This window comes from Poromitra crassiceps, assembly GCF_964638095.1.
Source record: "Poromitra crassiceps genome assembly, chromosome: 17".
In the NCBI taxonomy this organism is placed as follows: Eukaryota; Metazoa; Chordata; class Actinopteri; order Beryciformes; family Melamphaidae; genus Poromitra; species Poromitra crassiceps.
The window spans coordinates 30,843,052-30,857,245 of NC_139635.1; the positions used below are offsets into that span (position 1 = coordinate 30,843,052).

The 14,194-nt window shown below is 42.1% G+C and overlaps 3 protein-coding genes across 3 annotated transcripts; 1 reads left to right on the forward strand and 2 right to left on the reverse strand.

Annotated features, from left to right (window-relative positions):
* Positions 1–59: 59 nt before the first annotated feature.
* jmjd4 (jumonji domain containing 4) lies at positions 60–2,161 on the forward strand (the record flags this gene model as incomplete). The annotated part of the gene is made up of 6 exons (XM_083653337.1): positions 60–312; positions 420–585; positions 696–821; positions 916–1,183; positions 1,562–1,708; positions 1,826–2,161. The coding sequence occupies 6 exons, from the start codon at positions 60–62 to the stop codon at positions 2,159–2,161; spliced, it is 1,296 nt and encodes a 431-aa protein (XP_083509463.1).
* A 371-nt stretch (positions 2,162–2,532) lies between these two features.
* On the reverse strand, positions 2,533–4,822 carry iba57 (iron-sulfur cluster assembly factor IBA57). The gene is made up of 3 exons (XM_083653507.1): positions 4,513–4,822; positions 3,402–3,751; positions 2,533–3,010 (listed from the first exon to the last, which is right to left on the reverse strand). The coding sequence occupies exons 1-3, from the start codon at positions 4,692–4,694 to the stop codon at positions 2,619–2,621; spliced, it is 924 nt and encodes a 307-aa protein (XP_083509633.1). The 5' UTR covers positions 4,695–4,822; the 3' UTR covers positions 2,533–2,618.
* A 5,314-nt stretch (positions 4,823–10,136) lies between these two features.
* On the reverse strand, positions 10,137–13,559 carry LOC310791738 (putative transferase CAF17 homolog, mitochondrial). Its single transcript, XM_083653394.1, has 3 exons — positions 13,166–13,559; positions 11,668–12,017; positions 10,137–11,273 (listed from the first exon to the last, which is right to left on the reverse strand). Exons 1-3 carry the CDS (start codon positions 13,522–13,524, stop codon positions 10,882–10,884), a joined length of 1,101 nt encoding a protein of 366 aa, XP_083509520.1. The 5' UTR covers positions 13,525–13,559; the 3' UTR covers positions 10,137–10,881.
* Between the last annotated feature and the right edge of the window lie 635 nt (positions 13,560–14,194).

Below are 14,194 nucleotides of genomic sequence, written 5' to 3' on the forward strand. Positions count from 1 at the left end.
TGCTAGCTAGCGTTAGCTAGCCAGCCAGCCAGCCAGCCAAGGTTTTGTTTACCATCATCATGGACGGGGAATCATATCACACTTGCTGCAGCCTAGTCAAAATACCCAGACAATCCTATGAGCAGTTTTGGTCCTCACATTTTGTGGACTACATTGACAAGGAGCTGAGCTATTCTAAATTCTTCAAGAAGTACTTACTTCCCAACCATCCATGTATGTTTTCAAGAAGGTTTACTGAGGACTGGAAGTGTAGAAAACAGTGGGTGACTGAGGAGGGAAAACCACATTTCCAGAAACTGCTGCAAGAGTTTGGTAAGTAAGTAAGCAGTAGTACTACTGTAAATATTATCACACATTATTGTCAATGCATGCAAATGATACAATAACTGTTGTCATGTAAATGTATTTGTTTATTACAGATGAAGCACCAGTTCCTGTAGCAAACTGCAATGCAAAGGAATACAATGCAAACCCCAAACAAATTATGCCTTTTAAAGAATTCATACACTACTGGAAGGAATACATCCAGAATGGCCACTCATCACCTAAAGGATGTCTCTATCTGAAAGACTGGCACATGTCAAGGTCTCACAATACTGATTTGACTTTATTTTGTTTTGTGGACATGCAATGTACAGCATCAGTACCTATCCATGATTCATATTTTTTGGCTTTTTTGTTTGTTTTTACTACAGGGACTTTCCAGAACACAATGTTTACACCACACCAGTGTTCTTTTCCTCTGATTGGCTCAATGAATACTGGGATACCCTTGAAGTGGACGACTACCGGTTTGTCTACATGGGACCTAAAGGCTCATGGTATGTAAAAGTGAGCATTAATACAGCCTACAGTCAAAATGTGCACTAGCTCAACATTTGTTTCTTTGTATGACATGTACTTTCCTGTCACTAGGACCCCGTTCCATGGTGATGTGTTCCGCTCCTACAGTTGGTCTGCAAACATCTGTGGCAGGAAAAAATGGCTCCTGTACCCACCAGGCCAGGAGGACTTTTTACGAGACACTCATGGCAACCTCGCTTATGATGTCACTTCCTCTGACCTTCGGGACAGAGGCCTTTTCCCACACTCTGATGAAGCCTGTCAGCCTCTTGAAATTATTCAAGAGGCAGGTGAAATCATTTTCGTGCCCAGTGGTTGGCATCATCAAGTTTATAATTTGGTAAGAACTGTAACAGTATGTTATCAACTTCCAGTAGAGCTTACAAATTCTCATTATTCTCATTAACAAGTAAAAGGGTAACATTTGATCCATTTTAAACTACTTAATAGTTGGTAACAAAATGACATCAAATGCCTAGTTAAGATTCACACTAAAACAGAATGCACATATATTCTGAAGATCGTGTGCAGAATATTATAGATTGTGTACATTAACAAACACAATTTGGATAAAATCATCTACCAATTGGAATATGTCATAGTTATGTTATGATCAAATAGGGACATGTGAATTCTATTATTATGGATGTAAAACAGTGCATTTCATTGATGTGAACAATTCATCATGATCCTGACTTGTTATTTCCCTGTCTTGCAGGAGGACACCATCTCCATCAATCATAACTGGCTGAATGGCTGCAACGTTGACATCATGTGGCAGTTCCTTCAAAATGAGTTGTCTTCTGTCCAAAGAGAGATAGAGGAGTGGAGAAACACCATGGACTCATGGCATCAGCACTGCCAGGTACTACAGGGGAAAAGACTGCTCAGTCTATCTTATGTCTAGAATTACTATGTTGTCTTGAAGTGTATACACTATTATGTTTATGTCAGATCATTGTTTTGTGTGTTTCTTTCCCAGGTCATCATGAAGTCTTGCTCCGGTATCAATTATGGGGAATTTGCCTCGTTCCTGAAAATCATTGCTGACAACCGCATGTCTTTCCTGAGCTCGTGCTCATCGGGGGACCCCTCTGACTATCCAAGGCATCTGTCAGAGACCCTCGCCACACTTGGACCTCACCACGCTGCCTTTGACCTACAGAGAGTGGCTCATATTCTCCAATGTCTTCTCTGCAACGAGGACTTTAAGCGGCTCGATCATTCAACACTCAGTTCACAACCTGAAAGCTTGTTGCAGCAAATTCGAGACACCATACAGTCCACAAGAGGGCAGCATCTCCTCTACCAGGAATAGAATATGGTCAGTAGTCTCCCTGGGATGTAAAGCTAACCTGACAATGGCTTGAATAAAAACTGTGCCAATTTGTGTGGTCTGTGGTGTGAATTACATGTTGATAGAGTAAGGTAATACTACACATTTGGTCTGAGATGTATTGCAGTCTCAAATGTGGCTGTGAATGTGAGGATATTGAATTGAAAGATAGAAATGGAAAAAAATAAGGGTTTCTGGATTGTGTTTCTCCATATTTATTTAACAACAGTATATCAGTTATGTAGTACATCTGTTAAATAATATAATGCTGAGGTGTAAATATTAATTTTAAATTCTGGAATAATCACAAGCAGAAAATGTTACTGCAAAAAAGAAAAAGGGGGAAAACATCAAACGTGGATTAGTGCCAAACAGCAGGAGTACAACAGCAATGCTTCAGAGTCCTGTGACTAATGTCAACTAGATGTCTGTCACTGGTTCACTTCATTTTGAAGTCTTTAGGCCACCAGTCTGGCACACAGGCCTTGAGTGTTACTGTGATGTCATCAGACGATTTGAGCGTCAGCACCTCTTTGGAGTGAGCCATGCGGATGAGGCTCAGACCCAGTTCTCCGACTCCTGCCCTGTGTTTCCCGGCTGCCTTGCCCGAATGCGTGTGTAGTGAAGCTCCTTCCTCCAGGCCTTCGACCGGAGCTGACAGGCACACTGGCATCAGGCGTTTCCGCACCACCCCGGTGTGATGAGTCCTGGCTGTGAGCTCCTGGCCGATGTAACAGCCTTTGCTGAAGCTGATGCCCTGCATGAAGACGAGATTGGATTCTAGTGGGAGCGCCACACCAGGAGGAAGGTCCTTCACTCCCTCAGGAAGCCCTAGACAGCAATGAAAAATGTTTTGAAATGTCACAAAATTTCCCAAGGACATGTGCACACTAGAAATGGGAAAATATAAAAGTCAATATTTTGCAATACAAAAATGTGACCATATGTATTGTGGGGCAGAAAAATGAATCGCGATATTAACTACATTTTATTCTGCTGTAGTAATCACAAATTAGATGACTTGCACATCACAATTTCACAAGCTCTCCAACAAAATCATATGATTTGTGGTTGCATGATGATGCATCAAATTATGAACCCCATATCGCACATAGAATCGTATCAAGCGAGAAGCATATCGTCCCATCTCTAGTGCATACAAAACCTTCTCTCTCCACATGCCTCTTACAATACGGATGTACTCTAACCTAATTGGTCTTACCTATTGCATAGCGATGTCTATGGTACTCCTCTGTGTCACCTTGCTGACATGATGCAATCATATCCAAGGGGTCAACTTGACTGTCCAGCACCAATCTCCAGCCCATGGCTTCAGTTCGAGGATCAACCCCCCATACTAGAGCTTTTTCTGGGGCGGAAATGCCAGGTTTGACCACCTCTTGACCTGGGGGTTTCTGCTGGGGGAGCACCGCCCACACAGACAGCTCTGGACAGGGGCTTAAGGTTACCTTCCGGCGGATCTTGTACACCTTCAAATGTCTCAAGATGGAGTCCGTCACCGTGCTGTCACACTCGAGGAGAACACCGCACCCTGCCTCCGCTTCCTTCAGACTGAAAAGGAAATAGAAAGTTAGAGCCTTATCCACCCTCAGATACACAGTTAGATTTCATCCATTTGTGATGTTTAGTGTGTTGCAAATAAACTTTTTTGTGTACCCACTTTCCCTCTACTTCTACTTCTACTGATTTGATTTCCTGTTGGCCGTTTCCCAGAATGACTTTGAACAACCCCTAGAGAATGTGTGTAAACCTATACTGCTTTCAATCAAAGTGGGTTTATGAGTCCATGTGCTGGTGGCCAATTAATCCTTTGCCAAATCAAAGAGATACACTCTCGATATTAGATTGTAACAATACATTTTTTAGCTTTGTACATTTGCTATTGTGGAGAAATTGTTACACTCAGCTCAAACACCACTGGTTCTTCTGGGTAATAAACACTGTTTCGCCCTAGCTACATCTACAAAATAAATACACAAGAAGTATGTTAACATGAAGGGAGGTATGATGGGAAGTTATCCATGGACATTAGAAAAAGATGCATCACCAAACATCACACAGAAATCAAATTGGTACATCGCTATAATATATATTTTTAATGGTGGATCTCTCCTTTAATTTGAAATGAGCCAAACTGTACTCAGTTCTTTCCATTCCTGACATGCGCCTCTGTAAAGAGCATGGCAGCTGCATTACATAGATAAGTGGCCCCACACCCACATGTTTACAGTGAACTATCCTGAAAAAGTGCTGACAACGTGGGTAAAAAGAAACAACTATTAGAAAATACTATCAAGTGTGCAGTGAGTTACCTGTACAACATGATGTCATATAGTGTTCTTCCTTGCACGTTTAGCATGTGTGAATACATGGCTCCTCTGTGTCCAGGCTCTTCGAGTAACCCCATGTCGTTGGTTATAATCCCTTGGAGAAACGGATTTGTGTCTTGTCCTTGGATTTTGAACACGGTCCTGTGAGGGAGATTATAGCACATATACTGCCCCGGGGCGTCTCTAGTCTGTTGGCTGTACTTCTTGATGTGGACTCCAACTGAAAGTGAAACACCACTGAGTGGACACAAATAGCCACTGGTGTACTTGCTAGCACGACGCGCGTAAACACCAAGCCAGTTACTGTAAGTAACCGCTCCCTTGGCTAAACAGAAACCCCCCATATTATAGATTAGGACGAGCAACTACGACACCGCTACACAAGATATGATCAGATATGACCGGATATGACGATTTTTTTTTTATGACACGAGTGACGAGGAGTCGAGACCGCGTGATTTCGAATCGCACATAGGTTACGCAAGAACCACGTCCTGTGCCCGCCTACGCAGCAGTCTTTCAATATCCTCATTGCAGCCTCGCTGCAGCCTCGCTTGGTGTTGCTGCTTCTCACAGGAATGATGTCCCTGTAACAGAGAGCCCAACATGAGCATGATCGCCTGGCCAATCCCGGCGCTTGACTACTGCGTAGGCGGGCACAGGGCGTGGTTTTTGCGTAACCTGTGTGCGATTCGAAATCACGCGTCGAGACGAGACCTTCGTCGTCACCATAATACCCAGACTGCCTTGCGGCACCGGAGGAGGATCTTCCGTCCGTGTGTGCTATCGTTCTTGATGGAGTAGCCGCGAGCTATGGTAGCAGTAGCGTATTTCCGGGTTATATCCATCCTCGGTACTTCAGAAGTTTAATTTACAAACACAATACTGATGATATTATCACGAATATATAAAGTGGATCCGGGACTCCGTGTAACTCTGAGGGGAAGAAGACGCTCCTCTCTTTATGGGACTCAGGTGAATGGTTTAGCTGTGAAGCTAACGTTAGCTTAGCTGTGAAGCTATTGGAGCTTGGAATGGTATACCATACGTTATAACGTTTGTCAGTAAAATAGTTCAAGGGGAAACGTTCCTGTCACTGTGTGAAAATGAACATGTCTGAAGTCCAGAAGCTGCACAGGGAAGCCTTGCGTCCAGACACCCAGCAGCTGTTGGTCATTAAAGAAGAGGTTCCCACTGAGCAACAGGAGTGGAGCTCCAGTCTGGACCAGGAGGACCCAGAGCCCCCACACATTAAAGAGGAACAGGAGGAACTCTGCATCAGTCAGGATGGAGAGCAGCTTCAGGAGTCTAGAACCTGGCTCCAATCTTCTAGTTCAAAAACAATCAAGCAAAGTGTTTTCTATCCTGTAGTGTGGTTCACTGCTGTCCCTGTGAAGAGTCAAGATGAGGAAGAGAAACCTCGGTCCTCACTGCTTCATCAAAGTCAAACTGAGGAGAAGAGAGAGGCAGAGCCTCTAGCCAGCAGCTCAACTGAACAGATGAAAACAGAAGCTGATAGAGAGGACTGTGGCGTATCAGAAACAGCCAGTGCTGGCAAGACTTCAGACTCTTCTGAGACTGAATACAGTGATGATTGGTCAGAAACTAGTAAACCTGAGTCAGGTTTAGACTCACAGAAAAACAGTGAAGTACTTGTGAAGAAAGACATCTGGCTAGAGTCTTCTAGTTCAAAAACGATCAAGCAACAACGAAAGCTGTTGGACACAGTTTTCAATCCTGTAGTACGGTTACATGGAGTAGCCGTACCTCCAGACTTCCAGCAGCTGTTGGTCATTAAAGAAGTTCCCTTTGAGCTGCAAGAGTGGAGTTCCAATCTGGAGCAGGAGGACCCAGAGCCCCCACACATTAAAGAGGAAAAGGACGAACTCTGCATCAGTCAGGAGGGAGAGCAGCTTCAAGGGATGGAGGAGGCCCATATCACCAAGTACCCATTCACCCCTGTGCCTGTGAAGAGTGAAGATGATGAAGAGAAACCTCAGTCCTCACTGCTAAGCCAAACTGAGGAGAACAGAGAGGCAGAGCCTCTAGCCAGCAGCTCAACTGAACAGATGAAAAGAGAAGCTGGTGCAGAGGACTGTGGAGTATCAGAACCAGCAGGGAACTTAGATCCAGCTGCTAGTTTACAACCAGCTAGTGATGAAAAGACTTCAGACACTTCTGAACCTGCGACCAACAACAGTGATGAAGAATGGATGGAAAGTAGTGAACCTCAGTCAGGTATAGACTCCAAGAGAAACAGCGAAGTTCTTGGGAAAAAACACTTGACTTGCTCAGTTTGTGGTAAAATATTTGGTAATAAACCACACTTTAAGAAGCACATGATAGTCCACACAGGTGGGAAACAATTGATTTGCTCAGTTTGTGGCAAACATTTTGCTCATGAAGGAAACTTGAAGACACACATGATAGTCCACACAGGTGGGAAACCATTTAATTGCCCATTTTGTGGCAAAGATTTTGCTCATGAATCAAAGATGAAGACACACATGATAGTCCACACAGGAGAGAAACAATTTAATTGCTCAGTCTGTGGTAAAGGTTTTGGTCATAAATCAAGCTTGAAGACACACATGATAGTCCACACAGGAGAGAAACCATTTAATTGCTCAGTCTGTGGTAAAGGTTTTGGTCAAAAAGTGGAATTCAAGACACACATGATAGTCCACACAGGTGAAACACAATTTAATTGCTCAGTCTGTGGTAAAGGTTTTGGTCTTAAATCAGGCTTGAAGACACACATGATAGTCCACACAGGTGAGAAACAATTTAATTGCTCAGTCTGTGGTAAAGGTTTTGGTGATAAATCAATGTTGAAGACACACATGATAGTCCACACAGGTGAGAAACAATTTAATTGCTCAGTCTGTGGTAAAGCTTTTGGTCAAAAATCAAGCTTGAAGACACACATGATAGTCCACACAGGTGAGAAACCATTTAATTGCTCAGTCTGTGGTAAAGGTTTTGGTCATAAATCAAACTTGAAGACACACATGATGGTCCACACAAGAAAGTAAACATAATTGCTGTCTGTGGTGGAGGGCAGATTTGAGTGTATGTTTGTTTGTTGTGTTATCCTGTGTTTATGTATCACAAAAACAAACTTAACATTATCACACAAAAATCTGGTAAGAGTTTAGTGAAAATGGAAACAATAGCCCTGTTGGAAACCGTTCCCTATTACAGAAACTAGAAATCGAGCGAGCGCATTGTCCGAATTCTCAACTGTTAAGTTGATTCACTATATAGATGGTTTCAACTCTACAATAAACATTCTAATTTCCCCCCAGCTTACTTCCTGTTGCAGTGTTTGTGAGAACAGCTGACAGGACCTAAGCTAGGTTCCAAACTGTTTCCTGAGTGAGTGAATAAGTGAACGATTCTAAACACAGCTAATGAGTCACATGAAAGTGAAACCAAGACCATAACACGTGTCTGTGTGTGGTATGGCATGTTCAAGTGTCCAAACCAAGACCATAACACATGTTTGTGTGTGGTATGGCATGTTCAAGTGTCCAAACCAAGACCATAACACGTGTATGGCATGTTCAAGTGTCCAAACCAAGACCATAACACATGTTTGTGTGTGGTATGGCATTTTAAAGTGTCCAAACCAAGACCATAACACGTGTTTGTGTGTGGTATGGCATTTTAAAGTGTCCAAACCAAGACCATAACACGTGTTTGTGTGTGGTATGGTATATTAAAGTGTTTGTGTGTGGTATGGTGTATTAAAGTGTTTGTGTGTGGTATGGCATTTTAAAGTGTCCAAACCAAGACCATAACACGTGTTTGTGTGTGGTATGGTATATTAAAGTGTTTGTGTGTGGTATGGTATATTAAAGTGTTTGTGTGTGGTATGGCATTTTAAAGTGTCCAAACCGGCCCACAGGATGACTTTGCAAGGTCTGAAAATGGCACTAATGAAATGTAATGAATTTTCATTGAATGAATGAGATTTTTATTTTTGAACATGACATCAAACAATCAAGCATTTTCCACATGGTTTCACACGTTATACCAAGAAAATAAATGACATGCATGTTCAAAAAAGGAGAAGGAAGAAGCTAATGCTTGTGGTTTCCTACCCCTTTTATACATCTTAATTTTTTGACACGGTTACTGTTTGTTTATCAAAAGTACAGTCATTTCTCCAAATACTAAACTCTTAGTTTATCGGAAGAAATAATTCTGGAAATAAAGAACAAAATATTCTAGAAATAAGTACAAGAAAATACTGGGAAAAAAGAAGCAAAATATATGTCTGGATATATGAAACAGACAAGCAAAAACGATTCAGTGCAACCTCTTATATTTTATAGTTCTCTAGGGTAAACATTTTAAACTGCTTTCATTGGCCTTTGTTATAGAGAAGATCTATTGCTGTCAAATTGTAATGCACAGTTACAGACAGTATACTTGATCATTTGTTTGGTAGGCCTATGGTAGCTGGGACAACCCTATGTGAAAATGTGTTCTTCAATGTTTTCCACTACTTCACTGAACAGAGTATATTGTCTTATCCTTGCCATCCGTTTTTATAAGCATTGTAGCCTAAACATGTTATCAATTGCCAATTGTTGTATTTTAATGTAGTGTGTATATCTGTTTACTTTTACTATTTACTTTTCTTTTAATGTGTCACTCTTCTAGTTGTTTGAGCTGCTGTAACAAGTGAATTTCCCACTTGTGACATTAATAAAGGCTATCCTATCTTAACCTTGTTTTATGGAATGTGCAAAAACTGAAATATAATAATTGAAATTGTACTTATTTTTTCTTAACCCTAATGAACACCTAAAAGTCATCTCACACTATGATGCTTCATTAATAAATAGACTATTATGGTCTATTAATTAAATAAGCATATACAAAAGGGCTGTCGAATAAAATCAATATGGCAATATCGTGATATTTCCCCCCACAATACTGTATCGATATTTCTGAAAAATATTGTGAAATATCGCCATATCATTTTTTTGCACAGCCGTGTGTTCAATGACACAAGAAGAATTATTTTCTATTTTAGTGCGTTTAGTAACACACTGACTCAACACTCGGTAGTTTTGACTCAACCTGGGTGGTACACAGTGACAGCAAGTTGTATTTTTCAGCTAATTATTTTTAAATTTTCAGTAAATTACATAGAGTATTGCAATATGTATTGTATCACAATGAATTGTGATACAATCGTATTGTGACCCATGTATCGTGATACCTATCGTATTGTGAGGTCCTTGCCAATACCCCACCCTAGAATTATTTTGCCTTTTCTTTGCTAAATCTTTTAAGTAACTTCAGATCCCATCAGAGAGACCAAATGTTTATTCATTTTTCAGAATTTAAACCCTTTAAATGCCAGTTAGTTTACGTAATGCAACTGGGTTTTTTTCAGTTTCAATTTTCCACATAAAATGCAACGGGATTATTTTTGGGTGGTATTCTCACAGTGTGGTATAAGTCAAATATTAGACACTCTGAGACACTCTGATGATCATTTTCGTGCCCAGTGGTTCGCACAATCAAGTTTATAATTTGGTAAGAACTGTAACAGTATGTTATCAACTTCCAGTAGAGCTTACAAATTCTCATTATTCTCATTAACAAGTAAAAGGGTAACATTTGATCCATTTTAAAATAGTTAATAGTTGGTAACAAAATTACATCAAATGCCTAGTTAAGATTAACACTAAAACAGAATGCTCACCACGCTGCCTTTGACCTACAGAGAGTGGCTCATATTCTCCAATGTCTTCTCTGCAACGAGGACTTTAAGCGGCTCGATCATTCAACACTCAGTTCACAACCTGAAAGCTTGTTGCAGCAAATTCGAGACACCATACAGTCCACAAGAGGGCAGCATCTCCTTTACCAGGAATAGAATATGTTCAGTAGTCTCCCTGGGATGTAAAGCTAACCTGACAATGGCTTGAATAAAAACTGTGCCAATTTGTGTGGTGTGAATTACATGTTGATACAGTAAGGTAATACTACACATTTGGTCTGAGATGTATTGCAGTCTTAAATGTGGCTGTGAATGTGAGGATATTGAATTGAAAGATAGAAATGGAAAAAAATAAGGGTTTCTGGATTGTGTTTCTCCATATTTATTTAACAACAGTATATCAGTTATGTAGTACATCTGTTAAATAATATAATGCTGAGGTGTAAATATTAATTTTAAATTCTGGAATAATCACAAGCAGAAAATGTTACTGCAAAAAAGAAAAAGGGGGAAAACATCAAACGTGGATTAGTGCCAAACAGCAGGAGTACAACAGCAATGCTTCAGAGTCCTGTGACTGTAATGTCAACTAGATGTCTGTCACTGGTTCACTTCATTTTGAAGTCTTTAGGCCACCAGTCTGGCACACAGGCCTTGAGTGTTACTGTGATGTCATCAGACGTTTTGAGCGTCAGCACCTCTTTGGAGTGAGCCATGCGGATGAGGCTCAGACCCAGTTCTCCGACTCCTGCCCTGTGTTTCCCGGCTGCCTTGCCCGACTGCGTGTGTAGTGAAGCTCCTTCCTCCAGGCCTTCGACCGGAGCTGACAGGCGCACTGGCATCAGGCGTTTCCGCACCACCCCGGTGTGATGAGTCCTGGCTGTGAGCTCCTGGCCGATGTAACAGCCTTTGCTGAAGCTGATGCCCTGCATGAAGACGAGATTGGATTCTAGTGGGAGCGCCACACCAGGAGGAAGGTCCTTCACTCCCTCAGGAAGCCCTAGACAGCAATGAAAAATGTTTTAAAATGTCACAAAATTTCCCAAGGACATGTGCACACTAGAAATGGGAAAATATAAAAGTCAATATTTTGCAATACAAAAATGTGACCATATGTATTGTGGGGCAGAAAAATGAATCACGATATTAACTACATTTTATTCTGCTGTAGTAATCACAAATGAGATGACTTGCACATCACAATTTCACAAGCTCTCCAACAAAATCATATGATTTGTGGTTGCATGATGATGCATCGAATTATGAACCTCATATCGCACATAGAATCGTATCAAGCGAGAACCATATCGTCCCATCTCTAGTGCATACAAAACCTTCTCTCTCCACATGCCTCTTACAATACGGATGTACTCTAACCTACTAATTGGTCTTACCTATTGCATAGCGATGTCTATGGTAGTCCTCTGTGTCACCTTGCTGACATGATGCAATCATATCCAAGGGGTCAACTTGACTGTCCAGCACCAATCTCCAGCCCATGGCTTCAGTTCGAGGATCAACCTCCCATACTAGAGCTTTTTCTGGGGCGGAAATGCCAGGTTTGACCACCTCTTGACCTGGGGGTTTCTGCTGGGGGAGCACCGCCCACACAGAGAGCTCTGGACAGGGGCTTAAGGTTACCTTCCGGCGGATCTTGTACACCTTCAAATGTCTCAAGATGGAGTCCGTCACCGTGCTGTCACACTCGAGGAGAACGCCACACCCTGCCTCCGCTTCCTTCAGACTGAAAAGGAAATAGAAAGTTAGAGCCTTATCCACCCTCAGATACACAGTTAGACTTCATCCATTGTTTAGTGTGCTGCAAATCAACTTTTTGTGTACCCACTTTCCCTCTACTTCTACTGATTTGATTTCCTGTTGGCCGTTTCCCAGAATGACTTTGAACAACCCTTAGAGAATGTGTGTAAACCTGCTGCTTTCAATCAAAGTGGGTATATGAGTCCATGTGCTGGTGGCCAATTATGGAAACCCTTTGCCAAATCAAAGAGATACACTCTCTTTGATTTGGCAAAGAGAGAATATTACATTGTAACAATGCAATTTTTAGCTTTGTACATTTGCTATTGTGGAGAAATTGTTACACTCAGCTCAAACACCGCTGGTTCTTCTGGGTAATAAACACTCTTTCACCCTAGCTATGGACGGCACGGTGGCTCAGTGGTTAACACTGTTGCCTCACAGCAAGAAGGTCCCGGGTTCGAACCCCGGTCCATCCCAGGTCCTTTCTGTGTGGAGTTTGCATGTTCTCCCCGTGTCCGTGTGGGTTTTCTCCGGGTGCTCCGGTTTCCTCCCACCATCAAAGAAAGACATGTATGTTAGGGTTAATACTCCTGTCAGTGCCCCTGGCCAAGGTACTGGCAAAAAGAACTGGAGTTGGTCCCCGGGCACTGCACAGTGGCTGCCCACTGCTCCTAGTTCTAGGAAGGTTCCTAGTAGAGGATGGGTCAAATGCAGAGGATGAATTTCCCCAAGGGGATAAATAAAGGATAACTTTCTTTCCTTACATCTACAAATTAAATACACAATAATTATGTTAACATGAAGGGAGGTATGCTGGGAAGTTATCCATGGACATTAGAAAAAGATGCATCACCAAACATCACACAGAAATCCAATTGGTACATCGCTATAATATATTTTTTTAATGGTGGATCTCTCCTTTAATTTGAAATCTACATTGTGCTTATATGAGCCAAACTGTACACAGTTCTTTCCATTCCTGACATGCGCCTCTGTAAAGAGCATGGCAGCTGCATTACATAGATAAGTGGCCACACCCACTTTTACAGTGAACTATCCTGAAAAAGTGCTGACAACGTGGGTAAAAATAAACAACTATTAGAAAATACTATCAAGAGTGCAGTAAGTTACCTGTACAACATGATGTCATATAGTGTTCTTCCTTGCACGTTTAGCATGTGTGAATACATGGCTCTGTGTCCAGGCTCTTCGAGTAACCCCATGTCGTTGGTTATAATCCCTTGGAGAAACGGATTTGTGTCTTGTCCTTGGATTTTGAACACGGTCCTGTGAGGGAGATTATAGCACATATACTGCCCCGGGGCGTCTCTAGTCTGTTGGCTGTACTTCTTGATGTGGACTCCAACTGAAAGTGAAACACCACTGAGTGGACACAAATAGCCACTGGTGTACTTGCTAGCACGACGCGCGTAAACACCAAGCCAGTTACTGTAAGTAACCGCTCCCTTGGCTAAACAGAAACCCCCCATATTATAGATTAGGACGAGCAACTACAACACCGCTACATAAAATATGATCAGATATGACCGGATATGACACGAGTGACGAGGAGTCGAGACTACTTCCTCAGTCGTCACCATAATGACCATAATAGCCAGACTGCCTTGCGGCACCGGAGGAGGAGCTTCCGTCCGTGTGCTATCGTTCTTGATGGAGTAGCAGCGAGCTATCGTAGCAGTAGCGTATTTCCCGGTTATATCCATCCTCGGTACTTCAGAAGTTTAATTTATAAACACAATACTGATGATATTATCACGAATATATAAAGTGCATCTGGGGCTCCGTGTAACTGTGAGGGGAAGAAGACGCTCCTCTCTTATGGGACTCAGGTGAATGGTTTAGCTGTGAAGCTAACGTTAGCTTAGCTGTGAAGCTAATGTTAGCTTAGCTGTGAAGCTATTGGAGCTTTGAATGGTATACCATACGTTATAACGTTTGTCAGTAAAATAGTTCAGGGGGAAACGTTTCTGTCACTGTGTGAAAATGAACATGTCTGAAGTCCAGAAGCTGCACAGGGAAGCCTTGCGTCCAGACACCCACCAGCTGTTGGTCATTAAAGAAGAGGTTCCCACTGAGCAACAGGAGTGGAGCTCCAGTCTGGACCAGGAGGACCCAGAGCCCCCACACATTAAAGAGGTA